Raw genomic sequence first — 24777 nt, forward strand, 5'->3', positions numbered from 1 at the left:
TAACTTACACAAACAGTGGCAATTTGTTTTGATGGTCAATGATCAGCTCCTATGTTACCCATACAGCAGGCTTAGTTCATGCAGCTTAGTTCATGCAGCGTAATTCACACAGCTTAATTCATGCAGCTTAGTTGCTTAATTCATGCAGCAAATTTTAGTCTTATCTTTTTCTTAGCTAGTGTTCCAGACAGATGTTACTGTTCATGCAGGATCTTCTATCTGTATCTGCTTTCCATTTGCTTGTTATCTGTTGGGCCTCTCTCTTTTTTTCTAGCAAACAAATACATTCATTTTAGTGTAAATAAGTGGTCATTAAATCTGTGGAAATATTCTAACACAGCAAGCACAGTACCACAGCAGTCAGAGCTATCAAGGTGCCTTGGCACAGTCAGCCTTATTGTAGAGGACTGTTAATGAGCCTGTACAGCCTGACTCTGACACTTTATTGACTTATGTAAAGAATACTCATGACTCTGGCATGGAAAAGTTTGAACTGCTGCCTTGTATGAAGGCTACCACGCATGTCTTAAACTGTGTTTATTTGTGGTTCAAACAAGTGGCCTGCAAACAAGCGTACCACAATGTAGATCCTTTGAAATGCCATAGGGCAGAGTCACAGAATCACAGAATGGTTGATACTGAGAGGGACTTTTGGAAATCCTCTAGTCCTGCCTTCCTGCTTAAACAGGGTCTGCTAAAGCACATTACCCAGGATTCTTTCCAGGCAGCTTTTGAGTATCTTTGGGGAAGAAGACTCTACAGCCTCTCTGGGCATCAACAAAGATGATTCCATCACTAATTTCTGAATTACTTCTACCTCTTTTGATAGTTAAAATGGGTGTGTCTGCCAGCCTCAAAACAGGAAACATACCTGGTGTTTCTCTCAGCATCTTAAATAGACAACACACACTCTTACTGAATGTCAACTGATCAGTAGTAGCTTAGTGAGCCTTGTATTACGTTTTCAGTGTCACCAGACTAATTATTTGAGGTCTCTGCCCTGGACAGTGTCACTTTTTAATAGTTCACATCCTTAACTTTTTCTCTAGAAAGAAGGAATTTCAGGCTTTCCTTCTAGGGAGATGATCTTTCCCATGTTTAGGTTGCAACCAAGAGTAGTGGAAGTTTCCTATCTAGTGAGCTGAAGCCTCCAGAAACTGCTGTGATTTACAGGTAGACAGCCTTGCTTTCAGTCTCCAACTTTCAGCCAAGAGGACTTACTACAACTGTTGGTAACTGTTACCCATTGGTCTGCTACCTCCCTTCTTTGGGTTCGTTTGCTTGAGCGTCTTGTAGTATCTCATTTTGCACAGCTAGACACAAAAGTACAAAGTAATTACTTAGTGGCTATTACTTATTGAAGTTTGGCTATAATCTGTGAGCAACTGGGCTGAGAATAAATAGGCTGATCATCCTTACGCAATGACAGAAGGTCTTTGCTGGCCGGGCAGATCTCAGTCAGGAGCAGAAAAGTGTGTTTCAACAGCTCTGCCATTCAGATCCTGAGTGTTGCTGCATTGTCTGCTTCCATTACCAGCAAGACTACTGCTGTGGTGGATCCATCTGACTGCTGGTGACTCACACCTTCATTTTTTCTTTCAAAATCTTACACCTTTCCATTTGACAGATTACTTTGCCATGCATCTTTGAGCCGTTAATTATACTCCTTTCAGTGATCCTATCCCTGTTTCATTTCTTAACTTTCTACAGATACTTTCACAAGTCTTTCTCACAACTTAATTTTTTTTTTAGAACTCTGAGCCAAAGTTGTGTAGCTCTGCTGTGTTTGGGCTTAGGCTTGAATCCTTGGGATGCAGGCAGCTGAACCTCTGAGGGAGAGAGAACACTACAGCAGAGGTATGGGAGTGAGTGGGATGCAGACGTGTAAGCAAACAAGTTCATTGTTTTTTGGAAGTCACAAATGATCAAAAGGTAATAATTTACTTTTGGTACTGTCTGCATGTTTTGTGGTATCTTTTGCAGTCCCTTTATAAACTTTCTTACTGAGCAGCATGTATGTTTTAAAGACTTTTTCCTTGCACTTGCTCAGCTCTCCTCAAATATCGGAACTTCTCTGCAAGTCACCAAGGATGGGATGATTGAGGAAAGATGAAATTCCTACATCTTTTCTCAAAACATTTAGTTGAATTTCCAAGTTTTCTTTCAAAAGCTTTTAGAGAATTACACAGTCCTAGGGCAATAGGAAAGGTTCTTGCATGAATGTGTAACTAGTCCGAGATTGTAAACTTAACTGAAATGGTTAATTTTTCAGGAAGTCAGGAAATCATTCTGGACTTTCACAGGGCTGCAGTTGGACGCATGCTGGTCAGGACAGTTAAGTTGGTAAAGGATGTGAATACGTGCTGAGTTGGTTGATGATGCAGGGCTGTTCCAGGTTACAAAGACCATGGCTCCCTGAAGAAGTGCAGAACTCCGTAATACCAGATAGCAAGCCCATAACATTGCAGCTGAAACTTAACTACAGCAACTACAGTCCTACTGGAATAAACTTGGTAAAAGTGACACTGTCTTTTATAGTAACTTAATGAAAATATTGGGTTGGAAAAACGCAAGTGAAAGGAAGCGCACAAAAAGCAATAGAGAACAAAAGAATAAACACTGTGCCACTGGGCAAATATGTTGTGCGACTACATGTCAAAATCAGATGTGCTTCTCCAGACTCCACCCAGAAAATACTCAAACACTTCCTGAGAGATAAAGCAGAATGAAGGGGTGATTCAGAAAGATAACCAGGGTAAAGCTAAGTAATGGATACTGTATGAACAACAATTAAGTTAATTGATTTAGGTGAGAAAAGATGAAGATACAGGTTATAGAATAGTAGGAGACCGTGAGAAGGTAAATTGGGAGTGATCATCTTGGGTTCAAAAGCAACTGAATACATTCACAGGATAACCCCTGGCCTCAGTAGTCATGAGCTCCTTTTTTATTCAGAAACTGTCACTAATCAATAGTGCTTGAACCATGGGATCTCTAAAATGGGAGGAAGAGGTATATTACAATAGTCCTCTACCCTGTGCTCTTTCCTAAGGACCTTGTTATTGGTTTCCACTTGGACATTAGTATGTTGGCTCTAAATCTGGTTGCATCCATCCAGCACAGTTCTGGGCTTCCTAGTACAAAAGAGACACGGACTTAACAGAGAGAGTCCAGCAAAGGGTCACAGAGATGAAGGGGCTGGAACATCTTTCCTATGAGGAAGGGCTGAGAGAACTGGGACCGTATAGCCTAGAAGAGAGAGATGGATCACGGGGAATCTTGACGGTGTATATAAATACCTGAAGGGAGGGTGCAAAGAAGATGGAGTATGTCTCTTTCCAGTGGTGGCCAGTGACAGGACAAGAGACAGTAGTCACAAACTGAAACATGGGAAGGTTTACTTTGTACATCAGGAAACACTTTTGAACTGGGAGGGTGTCTGAGCACTGGCACAGGTTGTCTAGGCTGTGGAACCTCCCTCCTTGGAGATCTTCAAAAGCCACCTGGACGTGGCAACCTGCTTTAGTTGCCCCTGTTTGAGCCAGGGGGTTGGACCAGATGGCGTCCAGACACCCCTTCAGACCTTAGCCCTTCCGGGACTGTGATAAGTTATTTTGTTTGAATCAGTGTGACAGTTCTGATAAGGGTGTTTTAGAGCAGTCTTTGAGGACCTGTTTTATACCAAGAATAATGGAGTCAGGCTTTTCCCATTCACCACAAAATGATGTTCTGCATCTGCCACTGAACACTTCTCCCCACTGTGCATTTCGTTGCCCTGCCTTGCAGAAGAATGGCAGAAAATAGCTGCATATATTAATTGTGAATAGAGCCTTGAAAAATGTCACTGAATGACATTTTCTGACTAAAAACTCATTTTAGGGTGTTTTTTCCACTTCCTTCCTGGAAGGTATCCTGATGCTCTAGAGAGGTTGCCAGTGTACCTGTTTTTTCATCATCATTGTGCACAGCATGTAAACGAGACTCAGCCTTACCTTGATCATTCTGGCACAGCAAAGTGGATTTTCTTTTGATTTTATATACGTATTAGCATAGTGGTTCAGTTGCACATCATCAAGCACACTTGTACTTTTTCCTAGCAATACATACAAGATTTTGTCTGCTTTCATTACTCTGTATGTGTATATGAAAAGGAATTGACTTGTTCTTCTTTTCCATTCTACTTGGCTTACTCAGTTGCAGTGTCAGTATTTAGCCTGAAATCTTTTTTTATTTGAAGCTTTATTATTTTGGACTCCAGACACTAATTTTTAAGAGCTCCCTCTGTTACTCAGCCCTAGGACAAACATGTTTTTCTTCTGTGTAGCATGATTCAGCCTCTGTTGCCCTTGATAATACGTTCTGACAGCCATTGGCACTCTTGTACTCTAACAGAGAAGCAACAGCAGGCATGGTGTGCTTGCAAAGCAGGCCTGCCAGGCATGTTAATAGGATGAACCTTGCAGGTAAAGCTATAAACTCTGCTGGATACCAAGCTGAGATATTTGTGATAAAGAAAGGTGGCTGATTTGGAGAGTTGCTCACAAGTGAAGCTTTTTGCTTATAATTAAAGGCTTCTGCAGTGGTGTGCATCCTTGAAGGTCTCTTGGCCATAGTAATGACTGGTGGAATCTGTTTCTTCTTGAATATTAGTTTTTGTGCAAGAAATAGTAGCCCAATAATGTCCACCTGAGCTAAATTGTACTGAAGTTATGTGGAAACAGCTTACTGAAATAGGGGCATTTTCCTGCCTCTAAATTGTTGGCTCAGTCAGCAACTATCTACACTCTTTTCAAAACATAGCTTCAATGCCTAGAGGACCTCAGAGCTATTATTGGAGTTAAGAGGCTTAAAGGTCGGTAAGGATCTTCTCTCTTTAGTCTGCTGCCAGTCTTTAGCGTGTAAAGTTTAATGGTCCTGTCAGCTAAAATGTATTCAGCTCTCTTGCAGCACTAGTTAAACAGCTAGCCAAGAGGCAGGGTGCCTGAAGGTAAAGTTAGAATCATAGAATCATAGAATCATAGAATATCCTGAGTTGGAAGGGACCCTTAAGGATCATCAAGTCCAACTCTTGACACCGCACAGGTCTACCCAAAAGTTCAGACCATGTGACTAAGTGCACAGTCCAATCTCTTCTTAAATTCAGACAGGCTCGGTGCAGTGACCACTTCCCTGGGGAGCCTGTTCCAGTGTGCAACCACCCTCTCTGTGAAGAACCCCCTCCTGACGTCCAGCCTAAATTTCCCCTGCCTCAGCTTAACCCTGTTCCCGCGGGTCCTGTCACTAGTGTTAATGGAGAAAAGGTCTCCTGCCTCTTGACAACCCCTTACGAGGAAGTTGTAGACTGCGATGAGGTCTCCCCTCAGCCTCCTCTTCTCCAGGCTGAACAGGCCCAGTGACCTCAGCCGTTCCTCGTACGTCTTCCCCTCCAGGCCTTTCACCATCTTCGTAGCCCTCCTCTGGACACTCTCCAACAGTTTCATGTCTTTTTTATACTGTGGTGCCCAGAACTGCACACAGTACTCGAGGTGAGGCCGCACCAGCGCAGAGTAGAGCGGGACAATCACCTCCCTTGACCTACTAGCGATGCCGTTCTTGATGCACCCCAGGACACGGTTGGCCCTCCTGGCTGCCAGGGCACACTGCTGGCTCATATTCAACTTGCTGTCTACCACGACCCCCAGATCCCTCTCTTCTAGGCTGCTCTCCAGCGTCTCATCGCCCAGTCTGTACATGCAGCCAGGGTTTCCCCGTCCCAGGTGCAGGACCCGGCACTTGCTCTTATTGAACTTCATGCGGTTGGTGATCGCCCAGCTCTCCAACCTGTCCAGATCCCTCTGCAAGGCCTTTACGCCCTCATTTGAGTCCACAACTCCTCCAAGTTTGGTGTCATCAGCAAACTTGCTCAAAATACCCTCTATTCCTACATCCAGATCATTTATAAAAATATTGAAAAGTACCGGCCCTAAAATGGAGCCTTGAGGGACCCCACTGGTGACCGCCCGCCAGCCTGACGCAGCTCCATTTACCATAACCCTTTGGGCCCTGCCCGTTAGCCAATTGCTCACCCATTGTATGATGTTTTTATTTAGCTGTATGGTGGACATTTTGTCCAGTAGGATCCTATGGGAAACCGTGTCAAAAGCCTTGCTGAAGTCCAAAAAAATCACATCAGCTGGTTTCCCTTGGTCCACCATACGGGTGATCTTATCATAAAAGGAAATCAGGTTAGTTAGGCAGGACCTACCCTTCACAAACCCATGCTGGCTGGGACCAATGACTGCTTTCTCCCCCAGGTGCGCCTCAATAAGTCCGAGAATCAACTTCTCCATGATTTTACCAGGCACTGACGTGAGACTGACAGGCCTGTAATTGCTAGGGTCTTCTTTCTGACCCTTCTTGAAAATTGGCACAACATTTGCCAGCTTCCAGTCTACTGGGACCTCTCCAAATTCCCAGGATCGTTGAAAAATAATTGATAGAAGTTAAGCCTCCAGTGTCTTTCAGGATGATCTGCAATACATGCCAGCACAACCTTCTTGAACAGACCGTTGTCCTAGTAATGCCAAGTCTTTTCTGGGACTAAAAGTTTCCTTGGTTGGTCCTTTAAGCAAATTCTTCAATCTTGTGCGTGACCAGTTACAATATCTTTATTAAGTTCACTGTGCCTAGGATGCCATTACTTGCCAAGGCAGTGTGCCATGATTCTTTTTCTAGGCTATTTGTTATACTTTGGCCTCTTCAGTGTATTCTGTAGATGGAGTGTTGCACCTGCAAGGATTTGTTAGTTGTTTGTTTTTCTGATTTTGTTGTTTTTTTAAACCAAGCTCCTTTCTTTGGCTGAGGTTCTAGGGGCACAGTAAGATTCCTCATGCCAGAGGGTACAAGTACATCTCAGTCCAGTTGCTTTTGCTGAGGACATGAGCTGATTAGAGCAGTGCATGATGTTTTCTTTGACTTTATAAAGGCCCTTGACACAATTGCTTATAGTCTTGTTCACCAGGTGGGGTTAATATATAAACTAGATCAGTGGACCAAAAGGTGGGGTGGAAAACTGATGAGACATCTCTGGTCTCCGATGGTTTTCAGCAGTATGAGGTGTGGTGAGTACCCTCTTACAAGGAGGCAACCCTTCAGGATTGATGCTGGGGACAAGTCTGTGTAGCTGCTTTCTTAGCAGGCTTTGTGAGGGGCTGGGGTGCCCAAGCAAATGCCAAGTGCTGCCCCTGGCTGGAAGGAGCCTGGTGAGCAGCACATGCTGTAGCTGACGGATAGCGAGTAGCTGCGCAGCAGAGGCCCTCGGAAGTCTTGGTGGGCAGCAAGTCAGGCTGGAGTCAGCCAGCGGCTCTTGGAGCACAGGAGGCTGACACTGGCCTGGCTGTCTTAACAAGGGTCTGGGAAAGGGATTCCTCCCATCATGTTGTTACTTGTGTTACTGTTGGCAGGTCTTGTGTGTTTTGCAAGCTCCACTTTACCCTGGACCTGTCTTCTCTTCTTACCAGTGCTTGTGCTTGTACTTGTAGTTAAATTAGGTTGTGGAATAACACTTTTTGAAGGGAAAAGCTTCATCTGCGTATGGATAAAATGCTGTGCTTGTTGAAGAGCCTTTGTAATTGCTAAGGGAGTTTAAAGTGAAATGAGATTACTTCATTGCCTATAGTCCTTCTTTGGCTTAACTTCATTAGGAATAAAAAGGGCTGTAAACTTTTTCAGAGGCTCCTTTTAATGCAAGATCCCATTTCAACTTAACTATATTGTATCTTCAGGTCTTATAATCTGCCTTGATTCATTAAGGGATGAGTGTCTGTACAGCAACTACTTACAAGTAATAAAAGAGCAAGGATTAGAGACCTAAGAGCTTATTTTTACACATTCTTTACTTATAATCTGTCTCTCTCATTTCTTGTGACATTCCTGGGTCAGGTAACAAGAGCCTTACAGATAGAGCATTGTATTCATTTTTTTTTTTTTTTTCCCCCACTATAAAATCAACAGTAGCAGCCAGATAAGCATCTTCTGGAGCTTAGACACTAATTTTAACTGGGAATAGCATTCAAACTTCCAGTGAGATGTCACCAGCCTATAACTGTCCTATTCAGTTTCTGAGGTACTGCTTTTGAGGCCCTGACCTCTGTATCTCTCTCAGAAGATGTAGTTTTGGCTTAAAATATAGTGGTTACATTTTTTTTTCTAAAATCTATACATTTGTTTAAATTAAAAAAAAAAAAAAAAGTTTCAGATTTAAATCCAGGTCAAAGGACAGGCTGCTCAATGATACTAGGTTCCAGGACAGCCAAAGTTTTTCTCTTTCAGAGCTGATGATCTCATGCAGTTTAGCAGAGCCTGGAGGAAAGAAAGTAAAGGGGATATCTAATTACAGTCTTCCACTATCTAACGGGGTTAAATGGAGAAAACAAAATCAGAGGTACTTAATGAAAGGACAAGAATCAAGACTGTAAAAGGAAAAATTCTGTTTGTCCATGGTAAAAAAAAAAAAAATAGATTTACCATTTGAGTGGTGCAACACCACAGGGATCTCCATCCTTGGAAACTTTCAGAATTTCATTGAGCAAGGCTGTGAACAATTTGATTTGCCTTTGGTGTCAGCCCTGCTTTGAGCAGGAGGTTGGACTAGGGACCTCCTGACAACACAGACTTTTCCATTATTGGAAAATAGTGAACCATATATAGCTTACTCCTGACATTGTAGATGTCTTTGTAGACAGATTTTGACCTTCTAGTTGGTATGGCTGGACATGTTTTGTAACTTCTTGTATCAAGCTAACTAGCAGAGGTCTTTATGAACCTCCTGAAAGTTCCACTGGTATACTGAAGTCCTTTATATGTTTTTTGTATGTTGATATCCTATAGTAGATACATACTCTTCAGTATCACTCACAGAATCACACAGAATCGTGTAGGTTGGAAGAGACCTCCAAGATCACCTAGTCCAACCTCTGACCTAACACTAACAAGTCCTCCCCTAAACCATATCACTGAGCTGTACATGTAAAGGTCTTTTAAAGACCTCCAGGGATGGTGGCTCAACCACTTCCCTGGGAATTTTTGTTTGAGAATGTTGCCATTTGCTCCCACCCAGTGAGAAGGGGAGGAGGAGCGATAGGAAAAAAAGGTAGAACTCTTGGGTTGAGATAAAGACAGTTTAATAGGAAAGGAAGAGTGAGGCTGGGGGGCAATACACAAAACACGTGATGCACAACACAATTGCTTGCCCCCAGACATCCCCCATATTTATTGCTGACCATGACACCACATGGTACGGGACACCCCTGTGGTCCATCTGGGCCAGCTGTCCTGGCTGTGTCCCCTCCAAGCTCCTGGTGCACCCCCAGCCTCCTCGCTGGTGGGGCAGCACGAGGACCTGGAAAGGAGCTGGCTCTGTGTGAGCACTGCTCTGCAACAACTGAAACATCATTGAGTTTTCAGTGTTTTGACCCTAAATCCAAAACACAGCATGATGCCAGCTATCACGAAGAAAACTAACATGATCCTAGCTGCAGCCAGGATATATAGTAGCCCGTAGTGGGTTTTGCTGACGCTAAACAATGTGGGGAATGTGGCAATTTGGGATGTGTGAGTAGCTGTGCGTAGGAGAAGATATCTGGTTCTTGACACACTAATGGCCATTCTTTACAGCTGTTCAATGCATTGTAACTAAGTGTCCTTGTCTCATTAATACTGTCTTGATAAAGAGACATACTATTCTTGTGTAAAATAGTACTTTAAATCTTCTTGTTATGCTTCCATTGTAAGTTGCTAAGACAACAGCAAAGAGTGATTTTAGCAAGGTTTATGAAGTTCTGTTGGGTGCAGATATCACTGTCCTGAAGGTAAACACTGGGCCTGAGTAATAGCAAGTAATCAAACTATTCATTTTGTTCTTCACTGATCTTTCTCTGAAAAGGGCTTTGGCATAACGTGTATCTGGGAAACTGGTGTAAGTTATTTTCTTCTGAGGAAGGAACATCAAAGTAGAGCTATGTAAAACTTAAGAAAAAATGCTTTATTGTAGGAGATGGTCAGGTTTCAGGACCAACATAAGCACTGATAGCTTTTGTTACCTCAGTTCTACATAGGTATCCCTGCTAACCCACAGTTAGATTGATCTTAGTTGAAACTGTAGCTTTAGGAAATTTAATTTTTATTGTGAATTTGTTTCTGCAGTTCTAAAGTGGTGCTTTCATGGTTGTGACTTCAGACCATGTGGGATGCTTACTATTGAAACTGGCAAAGAGTAGAGACATATGGACTTGCAAAACGTCTTGAATGTAGAGGGAGGTTATGGGCATGGTTTAAAATTGCCTAATTGATTTTCTTAAATTTATTATGATCCAGATTTTTTTTCCTTAATTTCAGAACTTCTTTAAAGAAAATACCATTCCCTGAGTGCAATAGCAGGCTGCTTTTGCAACACTGCCTGACAAGTGTTCTGTTTCTGAAGTATGCAGTCAAATCCCATTTCACTTGGAGAACTGAGATGGAAACTTGTGAACTTGTGTTTATAATATGCTTCTCTGTGTGGAAGAGGTGGAAGAGATCTTGGGGGGGGCAGGGTTAGGTTTACATGCAAAAGACTTAAGTTTTGTGGAGGGTGTATCCTTCCTTTCTTCGAGGAGAAAGGAGATAAACTTACTTGGAACCAGCTCCTGATTGTAATGCACACCTTTCGTATTTGCCCTGTCCTGATGTCATATTTGCTTGGTATTCCCCCAAAATCGGGAAGCATTACAAGAAATGACTTCTCTGTAGTAAAGTTTAGTTCCTTGTGGGTGTCCACCTCAAAGTCTGTATGAAATGCATGTTACAAAAATGTAATTGTTAAAATGATTATGACTTTAGAGATGCAACTGATCATTGATTCTGCTTTTTGTTTTCCAAGGTGGAGAAAGTATGCACAGGTGATCATACAGATGGGCTTCTTTATCCTGCTAAGAGAATATCACCAACTGTGAAAAGTGATACAGAGCACGAAAAGACATCTCAGAATGTTAGTTCTTCAAAAGTGGACCCACTGTTAAAAGCAAGTATGGAGTCTGAGTCTGCCTCACTTAGTAGTGACTTCAAGCAAAAAGTTGTTAATATCCTGAAGAAGTATTCCAGTGGTCTCTGGGCTAATGCACTTCCCAAATTGTACCAGGACACTTACCAAGTAAAATTTCCAGAAGGCATTCTAAACAATCTGGAGTTGCTCTCAGATATATGCGTTGTTGACTATGTGTCTAATGTCCCCAAAAAGGCCATCCTCTATGTTAAACCCCAGAGATGCACTGAGGAGAATCTGAATGTCACTGAGAAGGTCCAGACACCCGATAATGTGAAGGCCACAGCTGAACAACAATATGAAGAATCCAAGGAGTGGTATCCAGAAAAAGTAACTGTTCCTCCTCTAGTTGTTCCATCAGAAGGACCTGTGTCCGTCATGGTGGTAGAATTGAACAACACTAATGAGCTTATAATTAGGCAAGTTCACACTTCAGAATCTATCTTTTTTGCTTAATTTATAAATTCATAAACTCATACTGTGATGTTCTGCAGGAGTTTATTTACCTGTGTTGATAATGAAACTTAATAATTCTTTTCTTTTTGTGTTTAAATGGAAGATTGCTAAACTCTGAGCTGATCAGTTCTAGCATTAGCTTATCTGAGGCTCAAAGCAGATCGGAGTTTTTAGAATAACCCTTCTATAACACACTAGTAATATTGGAGGTAGTCTTCAGATACTGCTGTAGTATCTATTAAAGTCTTTTTTTCCCTTCTGTAACTGACTTGTCACTAACTACATGTGAGTTGTGCACGTTCAGATTATACTGCAGTTTTCACTTTTTGAGCTTCCATCCAACAACAAACAGCTAGTGCTTCTTGGTTGGATGGTTAATCAGTCCAGCCTCAGAGAACAGTGTAAGAAGTGGATTGTATCGTTACGTTATGTATATGGTACTGTACTCTTTCAGGAAATAACTATACTTCATTGTTAGGAAAAAAAATACAAATCCTAGCAGGATTTAAAAAATGAAAAAACTAACACTTTTTCTCTAGGATTTTTCAAATTCAACTGTTAAACAGGTCTGTCTGTCACTTCAGAGCATGAATTGCATAGCTGTCTGGTAATATACTAAATTGACAGCTCTCTGTTTTTTCCCTTCAGTTTCTGCAGTTTCAGTTTTCACTAGATAGTTTCAGTCATTCTCAAGGGTTCTGATTAGGATCTAAGTAAGTACATTTGCAGTTCACTTACAGATCCTCTCACTATGTAATTAATACCCTTTTCCTCACTACTGGCAGGAAGTATTCAACACACTAGAGTTAAGGTTGATATTTAGATGTTCTTCTTTTCTAACTGTCACTCACATATTGGAACACAAAGAACTGAACTTTCTTTGTGTCAGCACATCGGTTTGGTTCCTTGAAGTCATGGAACAATCATAGTTGACGACTTGTAGTGGGGTGTTACGATGGCAACATTCTCAAGTGAAAATTTCTGTCTTTGTTTCAGCTGCTAACCCAATCCTTATTATGTGCTTTTTTTTCTGTTTCTGTAGGTGTCTTATAAATTTATTTTGTAACCTTTCTACCTGCATGGTAATTTGCTGTATATGTGGAGTAATCTTAGCTTTCTAACCTGTCACTTTAAGGGTGTTTCCAGTAATTAGTTTGGAAAAACTGTTCCTGATGAATATTCACTCTCTATGGTTTGGCTCCAGCTACAAGGTTACCTGATCTGTGCTTTTCTGTTTTGTTTTGTTGTGAATTAATGATTAATTTGGTTGGGTTCATAGCGTGACTTGCATTTGGCTTAATGCTTGTTGATTTAGTGGTTTTGCTTTTCTTATGAAGAATATGAGATGTTCTCCACTAATTCAGGCTAGTAATCTATTTCATTTGATTTTGGGGACACAATGAAAGAAAATAGGAGGCAGTTCAGGATGTTTGAAGACTGAATGTTAGAGAAGCTTTTCTGAGCAGGTCTTCACAGATCACCCACGTAAATTGTTCTGTAAGCGATGCCATCTTTGCCTCTTACATTCATGGAAAACATACTTTTGAATGACTGCTTAATTACAGAAGTACAACAGAAATCAGGCCTGAATGGCCTGAGGAGGATTCTAGGCCAACCTGCTGTACAAAGCAGGGTCAACTCTGAGGTCAGGCAAGGTTGATCAGGGCTTAGCCAGTTAGGTGTTGAAAATCTTCCTAGGATGGAGACTGCATGACCTTACTGGGCGGCATGCCCCTCTGCACAGCTGCCTCATGGGGGGGGAGTTTGTTCCTTGTATGCGGTTTGGCCCTCTTCTCTTTCAAGGTATGACCATTGCCTCTTCCCACCAGTGCTACTAAAGATCATCGTTCTGTCTTTGTGGTGAGTTCTTTGAATGTACTGGAACACCACTGCGAGGTCCCACTGAAGCCATCTCTTCTCCAAGCTGAACAGCACAGATCTCACAGCCTTTCTTCACATGGCAGGTCTTCTAGTCCCCAGCTATCTTGGCACCCTTCTCCTGACCTTGTTTTGTTTGATGTCTTAGCTGACACAATGTTTCAGATGTGATCTACTGAATACCATGTGAATGATAGTCACTTTCTTCCACTGCCTGGCTTCGTTTCTCTTAATACAGCCAGGATGTTTGCCAGAATCTTTGCTAGCAAGGCACACTGCTGCTTTGTACTCTGCTTGTATCTGCCATGACTCCTAGACCCTTTTCTGCAGTTCTTCTCAGCAGCTGGTCTGTCCCCACCATTTTCCACAGTTTCTTCTCAGGTGCCATACATGATGCTAATCCTTGTGAAATACCGTGCCTTCCCTGGCAGCCTGTTCCTCAGCCTGTCCAGGTCTCTGTGAATGGTGGACCTGCCCTGGAGTATATCAGCTGTGACATCAGTTTGTTGTCACGTGCAAATTGGAGTAAGCAGTCTGTTACCTCCTCCAGGTTGCCAGTAAGTTAAACAGGACAAGTCTTGGGACAGATCTGTAAAATGCTCCATTTGTTGCTGGCCTCCAGATAAAGCATAACCCTTTAACCTCTGCCCTCTGAGCTCACCACCAGGCTGTTTTATAATCCATCCACAGTTCAGCACTGCAGTTTCAGAACTTGGATTACAGCATGTTGTGGGAGACTGTGTCAAAAGCTTTGCAAACACTGAGGTAAATGATACCCATTGCTTTCCCCATTTTACACAAATGTAGTCATCACAAAAGGCACTGAAGTTGATCAGGCATTATTTATTTTTCCTAAATCCGTATTGGCTGTTCTTCATCTGTCTTCACAGTCTTCATGTGCTCAGAAACGTGTTTCAGAAGGACTTGCTATATGATTTTTCCAGGGACCAAAGTGAATCATACTTGCCTGGAGTTCCCTAGATTATATTTTTTTGGTCTTTTCTGAGGATAAGTGCAATATTTGATGTCATTGGTGTCTTCACCCATTCTCTGTGACCTTTTGAAGTTCCTGCTTCAGAACACTAAATCATGCAGCCTTCTTGTTGTCTCCAGTTTATTGGCCCAGGTGAGGGAAAGGAACTTGGCTCTATCCAGGAGAAAGTATTTTTGTCTCTCTTAAGAATGAAGAATATAGTAAATCTGTAGGGAATAATGTAGAATGCCCCAAGTCCCATAGGTTAAGCTGCTGTGTAACACTGAGCTGAGTCTGTTTTTGTTAAGTTTCCTCTAAAGTGGCAGTTCCCAAATTTTGGACCATGTATTTTGGACAATATTAAATAATAAAAGTTTCTCAACTTGTCAGCTCTGCGTAGGTACCTGGCGGTGATCAGTGGCTTCTTGGCCTCAAGTGCAGTGTGCTGGGAGATGCATAGACTTCATGGGCAAGGTCATTAATCTTTAAGATGAAACTGGACTTGAAGGAAAAATATTTTTGCTGTAGCAAGAAAATGTTCCTGCCAGATACAAGAAAGAAACAAGTGTGTGGGCTCATCTTTCCTGTGCATGTAGTAACAGTCACTTTCATGTGATTTGTGCAAGCATTGTGCAGTGGCTATCAGTTGCTGTGTTTCTTGCTGGATCGATGAAATGAAGATTCCTTTTCCTGTCTTGGGGATGGAGCAATATGTCTTTATTTTCTTGGTATATGATTAACTGTTGCTTAGCTGAAACCTCTCTACTGCAATGCTAATTAAGATGAAACTGGAAGGCTTGGTGCTATTCTGAGACTTAGTACAATTCTTCAAGAATTTTCTTGTCAATGAAAGTGAGGTGATTGAAGCTCTCATAGATGCTCTGTGTACATCTACAACTGTGATTACATGTTATGCTAGATGCAACACCTGACTTCTCACAAGAAATTAATATCTCACTTTTAATTCTCAGTTCTTTTGAGTTTCTGTGCTGTGGTGTGGATTTTTTTTTTCCTGTTTATCTTTTTGAATAGAAAACTGCATAGCTTGTCTTGCTATAGAAGAGTACAACAACCCTGTTCCTTGCACAGTGAAGCATCAAGCTTTATTTACTTGACCCAGGACGCAGTTCCAGTTGAGACTAGCAATGATGCTGTGCACACTCTAGTCTGGTCACATGTATATAACACTTTTTTGCGGTTGTTTTCCAAGATTCGTTTCTAAAGAAAATAAAAAATAACTTTTCAGTTTTAACAGCCAAAATCTCCCTTGGTAGGATCCTTACCTGTTACCAGAAAATAGCGAGGCAGGAAGTTTTGAATGATTTTTCTACTTCAATACTCCCTTTCAGTGCTGTCCTTTAAATATCCTTATGAAACCAGTGCTAAGAAGTGAACTTCTAAGCTTCCTATAGCTGCTAGTGTAGTCCCACTCCATGTCCACTGTGAAGTAGATGAGAAGATTCACCCAACTCAAATTACTTCAGTATAAAACATTAGGTCAGCAGCCTAATACCAGGCTTGTTCTGAAGGCCAAGAGTAAACAGCACATAGTTTGAGAGGGATCCGTAAAACTATTTTAGATGTCTTGTGCTTTGATTGACATTAGTGAAAAGCTGATAAACTGGTGTTTGCCAAGGACTGAGTAACTTCAGAGATGTCATGTCAGTTTCTTTCCGTGTTTTTTTTTTTTTTTTTTTTTTTTTTTTTACATTTCATTCCAGATATTTTGCTCTTGTGGTCAAGTTCCTCTACATGTTTGTAATAATTATGTAAGGTCTCTTACTAAAGATCTAGTTGAGCATGTTAGATTCTATAGTGCTGGACCACATTTAACTATGAACAATAGTACTAAGTTTTGTCAGTTACTACTTTCCTATATCCCTGTTAATGGAATGGAGTCTGGATACCAATGTCCTTAAAATATGTATATATCCGTAATTTATTCATATATGTGTATAAAGGTTCTCAGGTTTTTATTCGGCTTTTATTCAGCTAACTCCTGTCTGTATGTTTTGTTCTTGTTTGTTTGTCTGCTTGGTTGTTTTTACTGAAATACTGTAGGTATGTGGGGAAAGATTATTCTTATGCCCAGGAACAAATGGAAGATGACATGAGAGCATACTATAGTCAGAATTGCAAAGTGTTACAAGTTCAGTCTCTGAGCGTTGGGCAACTTGTTGTTGTACACACTGAAGAAGAGGCCTGGTTGCGTGCTCGGATAATTTCTGTGGAAGACAAGAGAATAAAGGCAAGCAATTATTTGTTTTGGCACTTTGTGAAAGATTTGAAATGTTCTTGTTCTTTTAGGTACACGGTCAATTCCCGAACATGGTGCATTGCTAGCACTGTCTCCTTTCCCAACCTGAAGTACTTCTCTTTTCAGTTACAGGAGAAATTAATACTTTTTAAAGTCTTTCTTTTAAGTTGTGTGATTGTCAAAAATAAATGGTCTTTCATTTTTTTCCCACAGATATTTTGGATTTGGTGGGGGGATGGGATTTCATACAGGGCTGGGCACTAAAGCACTTTGGTGCAGAAAATTTACCTTTGATAGTAGTGGGAAGAATGGGTATAGCGGTGCTATTTGGACTGGGAAAGGAGAAAATTCAAGAGCCAATAGGTCTCAGATCTTGCTTGAAGTCTTGTACTGAAGTATCTGTCATATGCATTAATTAGCCAGACAGTGAGAAGGAAATAACTTGTGCTTAAACTTCCCTTCCAGACAAATATGGTATCCTGGGAGTTGTATCTGGTGTGCATGTTAATTAAACCCCTCAGAGATTATTTAACTCCTCTGTTAAATGTTTCCTGAGCCAAGGAGATGTTTCTTGACATCCACAGAGAAACTAGACTTTATAATTGAACTAATTTAACTATAAGAACAGTAACAACATTTCCAGTTACTTCTTGCTTAGTCAAACATTAATGATAACTTTTTTTCATTTCTTCCCATAATTGGGTGACTTATTACCCAGATCTGCTTAACATACTTACAAAATTGATCCATTGCATAAATTTTTAAACAACGCGTGAAATAGAATGAGTTTTTCAGAAAGCATGATAACCTTCAGCTGGAACTTGAAGGAACAGGTTGTCACAGAACCCAGTGTTGTGAAAGATTACATCAGCTTCAGAGAAAAATAGCAAGCTTACCTCTGATTTTTGTCTAGGCAGCGCTAGCAGCCAAAAGAAGACCACTGCTACATTGCAGCACTTGCTTGCTGATCATCCACCACTTCTCGGACTCCCTTTTGAAAGTCTGTTGTGCAGATATTTTGCATTATAGAGTTTAGAAAAAAGTTGTAAAAAGCCCTATGTAAGCCTTCTTTCTCTCACCTTAATTCTGATTACCTGCTGCCAACCAACACTTTCGCTACTGACTTCCTGCAATGTTTGTGGTATTTGTGTCAAAGTTACAGGAAATATAACTCCACATGGTCCTCCTAAGGCTCTAAAACAAAATGCAAAACATCCTATGGCACTTAGATAGTGCTCGAGTCTTCAACACTTCGAAAACTCTAAAATTGCCACCTTATTAACTTTGTTCATGTGGTTTGAGTTAATATGTTAAGTCCTTCTAGCGCTGCTCCTATAAAGGGCAAGATTGTTAGAGAGGTTGGTTTTACAGAAATCTTGAGAAGACTCTCCTTGAAAGCTCTGAATATTCAAGTAGTGAAATAAATATTAGCGTAATGGTGTTACATAGCTATATCACTGCAATTAGTGAAAAATGCTATGCCTGTTCAATGGATGCACAGAGAATGTGGTAGCTGAATACATTTTCCAGGCTCAAGAATGTCTATTTAAAATTGTATTAATATATATAAAAATTATATCAAGTAAAGTATATTATAATTAATCTTATTTAAAATACCTCAAATTATATTAATACATTATTTAAATTATATTAAGTAAAATGTATTAAAATCATATTAACGCTCTTATGCTTTTATCTCACTTTCCCTTATCAGGTGTACTATGTTGACCATGGCTTCAGTGAGGTTATTGAAAGCAACAATGTGTACAAACTACACAAACAGTTCTGTTCGCTTCCATTTCAAGTTGCAAAATGTAAACTGGCAGGTAAGAGAAGGCCAGTATTGTCTATACAGCTTGCTGCCACATGACTTACGGATTGAACCATCTCAGTTTGGGAATTTTGATCCTTGTTTGTGATAACTCTGTGTAGTAGATTCTGCCCAAGATAGCTACTCTAAGCAGACTTGTATGGAAAGAAGGATGTCAAGAGGAGTTTTATAAAGAAACCTTGATATCAGAAGACCCCAGTATTGCTCTTATAGAGCTTAGTTGTTTCTGCACTTAGCTTGGATGCATTTGTTCCTTTAATATGTACATGCCTAAAGAAATATAAGTAAAACACTTGATGTGTAAAGCATTTTTCCACAAATGAGACCTAATGTGATCATTCCATTATTTTTAAAATGATCCTTCCCCTCTTAGCACTTGCAGACTTCCTAGACTGTGCTGGAAATTATTTAATTTCCTGAAACTGGTTGGCATTTCTAACTTCTAAGATGTTAGTTCTAAGATTCTAAAATGTTCTAAGAACATTTTATTTTAAATATTTGAAATTGACAAGAATAAGCTTTTTACTTCAATGCAGTTTTTTTTTCAACATATTGGCCTTGATTCTTTCTGAAGAGGATTTTTTTTCCTCTTGAAGATGGTTTTCTGTATTAAAAAAGAAGACAGTAGAATGCAAGTTGAGGTGTTATACAACCTTCCAACTACATCCTGATTCTTGGAAAGGTTCCTGTTGTGAACACACCTGTTTATTTCCCTTCATTAAGTAATACATAAAAAGTATGGTGTGTCTTACAGGGCTGGAAGTCTTCTGTGATGATCCTGCCCTAGTAAAGGCTGTGGAATTGCAGACATGTTCCAAGATACTTGCAGTGGAAATACTGGAAAGGAGTGATACACCTCTTTTTGTTCTCTACGACACTTCTGGAGATGATGACATCAACATTAATGCTACTTGTCTGAAGGTCTTATATGACAAATCTTTTGAACTGCACCTACAGGTAACATCTGCTTCCTTCCTTTTTATTTCATTAAAAATCATTGACCACAAGGTTTTGGATGGACAAAAAACAGTACTCACAAACATGCTAACTTTCTGTGTGTGTATGTGTCCCCTTTCTTGTCAAAATCTTACTGTTCCAGGTAGATGCACTATATACAAATGTCAGAATAACCAGTGTTCTCTCAGATGGAAGTCTGTATTGCCAACTGCCATCTAAAGGCTTGTCTAGGCTTTCTGAAATCTTGCAGAAGACAGAAGACTACTTCCTTCACAAGGTAGGTCAGTGATGAGGCAGAAGTCAAGTCATGTGGCCTTTCCAGTGCACCAGTCCTTTTCTTTGTACAAAAGTGTACTGGGTCTGACTGGGATGTTAACTTTCCCTGCAGCAGCCCATACAGTGCTGCGCTCTGCACTTGTAGCTACAACAGCAGTGGTATCACACCGGTGTTGTGTCTGCTGCTGAGCAGTGCTGGCACAGCATCAGGACGCTCTCCAACCCTCCTAGGGTGTGGGCAAAAAAGTAAGAGAGAAACATCAGCAGGGCAGCTGACCTAAACCAACCAAAGGGATATTCCATACCATATGATGTCACACTCAGCAATAAAAGGTGGAAAAAGGAAGAAGAGGGGAGGGGTGGGCTCTCGTTGCAAAAACGTCTGTCCTCCTCCCGAACACCGGCTATGTGCGTTGAGGCCCTGCTTCAAGGACGTGGTCAAGCATCGCTCATTGGTGATAAGTAGAGAGTAATTTCTTTCCTCTGCACTTCCACATAGCTTTACTTTTTTTTTTCCCCCCTCCCTTTTCCCCATTCCCTTTTTTCCCTTTAGTTAAATTGTTTAACTAATAATAACCTTTCCTTAATTGTTTTTCCCTTTAATTAAATTATCCTTATCTCAACCCAGGAGTTCTTTTCTTTACTTCTTCCCCTCCTCTTCTAAGGAGGGGGAGTGAGAGAGTGGTTGTGGTGGAGTTCAGCTGCCTAGCATGGTAAAACTACCACAAAAAGCTCAGGTTTCTGAGACGTGAACACATAAAAAGCCTAAAAAGTCTCTTCCTAGTTTTTATGCATGCAGTTTTCAGAATGAAAATGTTTTCTTATTCTCTTTTGTTCAAATGCTGTCTCAAAAGATTCAAAAATGACTTCTAACTTCACTTGAATAGTAAAAGCAGTACCAAAATGGCTCCTAATGGGAAGCTTCCTGTAGAAACTGCTCTAGATTGACAGAAAACCTGTGGACATTCTGCCATACTTTTTTTTTTTCTGGAATATTTATTTATGTGATGGATTTAAGGTGTATGAATAGCCTGACCTATAGCACACTCTGCAAAGTGACAACAAAAGCAGTGTGACCAAGGTCTGTTCTTTTTAGCCTGGCTTCCTTCAGTGTTCAACAGCCTTGACCAGATGTGCTGCATATATTGTCTTTGTATCCTTAGCTTTTAAATGTTGTGTCTAATTTCAATCAGAACTGATGTATAGAAGACATTTTCAAAAGAACTAAGTTGCTTTGAAGTAGCCATGTGATAGAGAAGTATATCTCTTCTACCCTTTACGCTCACATGCAACAAGCCTTACTATAGTCAAGATTTTATGCAAAAGAAAAAATGTTTAGAGAATCCAATTTGTTTAACATCCAGTTGAAACGTTAGAGAATCAAATCATGAAATGCAGATCCTTGAAAAGTAAGACTCTGATAGAACTGCTGCTTGCAAAACTAACTTTACAAAGGTTTTTTTAGACGTTGAGCTTTAGGTCTGTTCGGGAACACGTTCCATTTGGACGTACTTTATATGTCTTGATTATCAAGATTCAGTTTCAAGCAAGCTGAACACTGAAAGAAAGAGGGTAAGATATACCCTGAAAGGTTTAGCTACATAAAGGCAGGCAACTGTCCAGATTTGATGGACAGTGTGTTAGGGTTTCACTGCTATCAAAGACAGACCTTGACTTTACAGGTTTTCATGAGTTTTTTTGTTTTGTCTGATAATTTAATCACAGTAAGGTATTTATGGGTCTCCAATGGGAACCTCTTCATGCTTTTTGCAATGTGTCCAGTGTCTTCTAACACTATTTAGGATCACCACAGTGAATATCAGCCCCATGAGGCTTTGCGTACACGCTAAATGTAGTTTAGAATATAAGATAGGAAATGCTTCAGTTATCTATCACAGTTCCACAGTGCTGTTTCTTTTCAGAACATTAAAAGTGTAATGGTCAGTGATCTTTGTATTCTGTGCTTCAAAATGTATTTTTCCGGTAACTCTTGGTTCCACTGCAAGATATACAGCTTGGAATTAAAGCTTTATTAACGGGGAAAGCGTAAAATAACGTTACAGAAAATGCTTCTGAGGCTGGAAGGAAACTTTGTGTTTGAGACAGTTCTGTTGCTTCTCAGAACTGTTTATTCTATTTGTGGCTTTTGAAATGTGTAGTTGAGTGTCAGCTAGCAATGATTCTATGCATTTTAATTTTTGTTTTTGTATTTGCAGCAGGCATCAGACTTTAATGTATCACTGCCTTTCTGTGGCAAAATCTGCTTGTTACCTTGCAAAGGAAAATGGGCACGTGTAGAGGTAAGAAGCATTCAGATAACAGCAACAGTTTTCCCACACAGAAGAGGCTCTTCAGCTAAATCTGAATTCTGTCTTTCCTTGAAACATTTTACAGTGTATGCCTCACTGTTGTGTTTTTACCCTTAAAATGATTGTCTTCCTATATTATTTCAGATAACAATCATTCACAGTAGACGGGCACTTGGTGTGCGCTTCGTGGACACTGGAACAGTTGCAACTGTAGAAGCTTCAGACCTTAGAGAAATCCCGTCTCAATTCCTGAGAGAAGTAATTGCAATACCTCCTCAGGTATAAAGCAAGTTAAAGGTGACCTATACCAGATCTCTTGATAGTGGTGCTTCTTCTAGGTTTATGCTATGATTTTTTTGTTTGTTTGTTTCATCATGTTCAACAATGGAGTGCATTTCATTATGCAGCTTTGCCTGAAATAACTTGTAATGTAGTCCTATGTACTGACAGGATGCTTGGTAATAGTGTACTAGTAATGACAGCAGTTTTGAATGTCCCTCTGTCTATTTCTGTTTGTCATATATTATTGAATCAATGACAATTAATGAATTTTCTGAGAACAGGGACTTGTGGACTAGTTTCCATATTTTTGTATGCTTCTGTTCTTAGGCTGTAAAATGCTGCCTAGCAGATCTGCCTCCCAACACTGGCATGTGGACTCCAGATGCTGTACTGTGGCTGAGAGATAAAGTAATGAGTAGTCCTGAATTTAGCATGAAGGTAAATAGTCAAAATGCCTGTATGACCTTAAATCCCTAGGCCAGTGGAAAAAGCACTGAAAGAACAACTTTGAAAACTTAACCATTCATCAGAATTCTGTTATGAAGTTTAAAAATTTGTAGCCATCTCTTGGACATAAGTGCAATACAAAGTCCCTTTCTTATGCTGTTTGGCATAAGAATATTTGGCTCATTAGCAGTTTCTCTTTTTCCTCTGAAGAATTTTAGCAGCTGATTGTCTTTCTCATTTTCCTATGCCAGTCCAGATATGGAGCTAGAGTTATTTTATGAACTGGTAAGAAAGAAGCAGTTGTTTTATGTTTTACCACATAAAAATATGTGAGTGTTCCATGGATCTTAAATTATTTTTATGCCTCTTAAGTGAGGATAACCTTTTCTCATTCTGGTCTTTGAAAGCAGCTTTAGTTTTCGTTTGTTTTTTTCTAATCCAGTGTGACTTAGTATGTGCTATCATTTATTCAAGGGTTTCTGTTATCTTTGAGATAAAGTTATTTCCATTGGCAATGGTGCCTTTCCGGTTTAGTTAGCTGAAGCCACCCTTATAAAGGAAATCTTTTTTCTATCTGGAGACTAAACAAAGCTGATTTCCTCTTTAAAATCTGATTCCAGGTACTGACAGAGTACTTAGAAAGTATGTTTTGTAGCTTTCTTATAACCTTTTTCCTTCTTTTAACCCAGGAGGCTGTGCTAAAACATAGCTCACGTAGTCTGGGACTTGTGACTGTTGCAACTGCTTTTTCTAAATATCTTTTTCAAGATAATTTGAGTTTGGTATTAGTTTTAACTTGATTAGATAATAGAAGAAACACATACGCTTTAATTTTGGGAAGGTTTTGTTCATCCCCTGTTTGCTGCCTATAAGTAGAAATATCCTGTGCAGATTATTAGAGGAAAGAATAGAAAAATCAACAGAGGAATCTATAAACAAATGTTAAATGCTTTGTCATATGAAAATTTCAGTGCTTTATTATCAGTAATGCTAGCTGCTGCCAATGATAAATGCTCTTAAATAGGAGATTTTTATGCCAGTGCTTGAAAATTATGCACGATACAAACCTAGAAGCTTTTTTCATCTTTTTTTCATTCCATTCTTAATTTACTAGGTTTCATCTCCCATAATGACAGGAAGAGATTTCTGAAGGATTGAGTGTTAATATTTGATAACTTTACTTAATTTTTTAGAAATGTATGGCTAATTTAGTATTTTGGCTAATGTTTTCCAGAAAACCGCAATTATTGCAGTTTGCTTCTGCCAAGCAATACTGGGATTAAACCGGTTGGGCACAACACAACTTGATTCAAGCTTTGTATATGCTCTACAATAGTGGAATAAATATCAATGCAATTTTTAGCACCTGTGATTGGCTTACTATCCAGCAATTTTGTTAACTTATTTGAGAGAATCTTGAAAATACTTCACAGGATTTATCTGTTGCTGCTTTTCTGTTAAGGCTTTATTCTTCTATTCAACACCGGATGTGTATTTAATACTTGTTAACTGAAAATTAAACTCTATTTTCTTTCTAAAGGTGGTTAAACAGGATGTTTCAAAGGGAATTGCACACGTTTACTTGTTTCCTCCAGAGAATTTCTCTGACATGGATCATAGCGTCAATCGTCAGATCGTAAAAGCAGATTTGTGGAAGCATCAGAAAGATGTTTTCTTGAGCGTTACGCCCAAGGGGACCAGCTCTGCAAAAGTGACAGGTGATACAGTTTCAGCACTGCAGTTAAATCGGGGAAGGCTAGAGAAGAGTTCCTCTGATTCAGCTGAGCCTGCTTTGGAGCCCAGTAGTGCAGCGTCTGCCAGTGATATGCCTCCACCCCTACCCTTGTCAAAGGCTGGTGGGCTCATGGATGTCTATGTCTCAGTGGCATGCCATCCAGGTCACTTTGTTGTCCAGCCTTGGAAAGAGCTACATAACCTGGAAGCCCTAATGGAAGAAATGATCTTGTACTACAGCATGGCTGAAGAGAGACCTGTGAACATTGAAAAAAACAAGTTGTATGCAGCTAAAATTGAAAATCAGTAAGTGCATAC

General features: G+C 40.2%; 1 protein-coding gene across 2 annotated transcripts in view; it reads left to right on the forward strand.

Annotated features, from left to right (window-relative positions):
* Positions 1–24777, forward strand: part of TDRD7 (tudor domain containing 7) — a 46875-nt gene that overhangs the window by 18942 nt on the left and 3156 nt on the right. Inside the window, exons 7-15 of one of the 2 annotated variants that reach the window (XM_035310320.1) lie at positions 10898–11478; positions 16428–16614; positions 18338–18449; positions 19209–19411; positions 19554–19688; positions 21904–21987; positions 22141–22275; positions 22606–22716; positions 24266–24765. In XM_035310320.1, the coding sequence (XP_035166211.1) occupies positions 10898–11478; positions 16428–16614; positions 18338–18449; positions 19209–19411; positions 19554–19688; positions 21904–21987; positions 22141–22275; positions 22606–22716; positions 24266–24765 (2048 nt within the window). The remainder of the gene's footprint in view (positions 1–10897; positions 11479–16427; positions 16615–18337; positions 18450–19208; positions 19412–19553; positions 19689–21903; positions 21988–22140; positions 22276–22605; positions 22717–24265; positions 24766–24777) is intronic. The other variant, XM_035310321.1, reaches the window with a different exon arrangement.

This window comes from Oxyura jamaicensis, chromosome Z, assembly GCF_011077185.1.
Source record: "Oxyura jamaicensis isolate SHBP4307 breed ruddy duck chromosome Z, BPBGC_Ojam_1.0, whole genome shotgun sequence".
Taxonomy (NCBI): Eukaryota; Metazoa; Chordata; class Aves; order Anseriformes; family Anatidae; genus Oxyura; species Oxyura jamaicensis.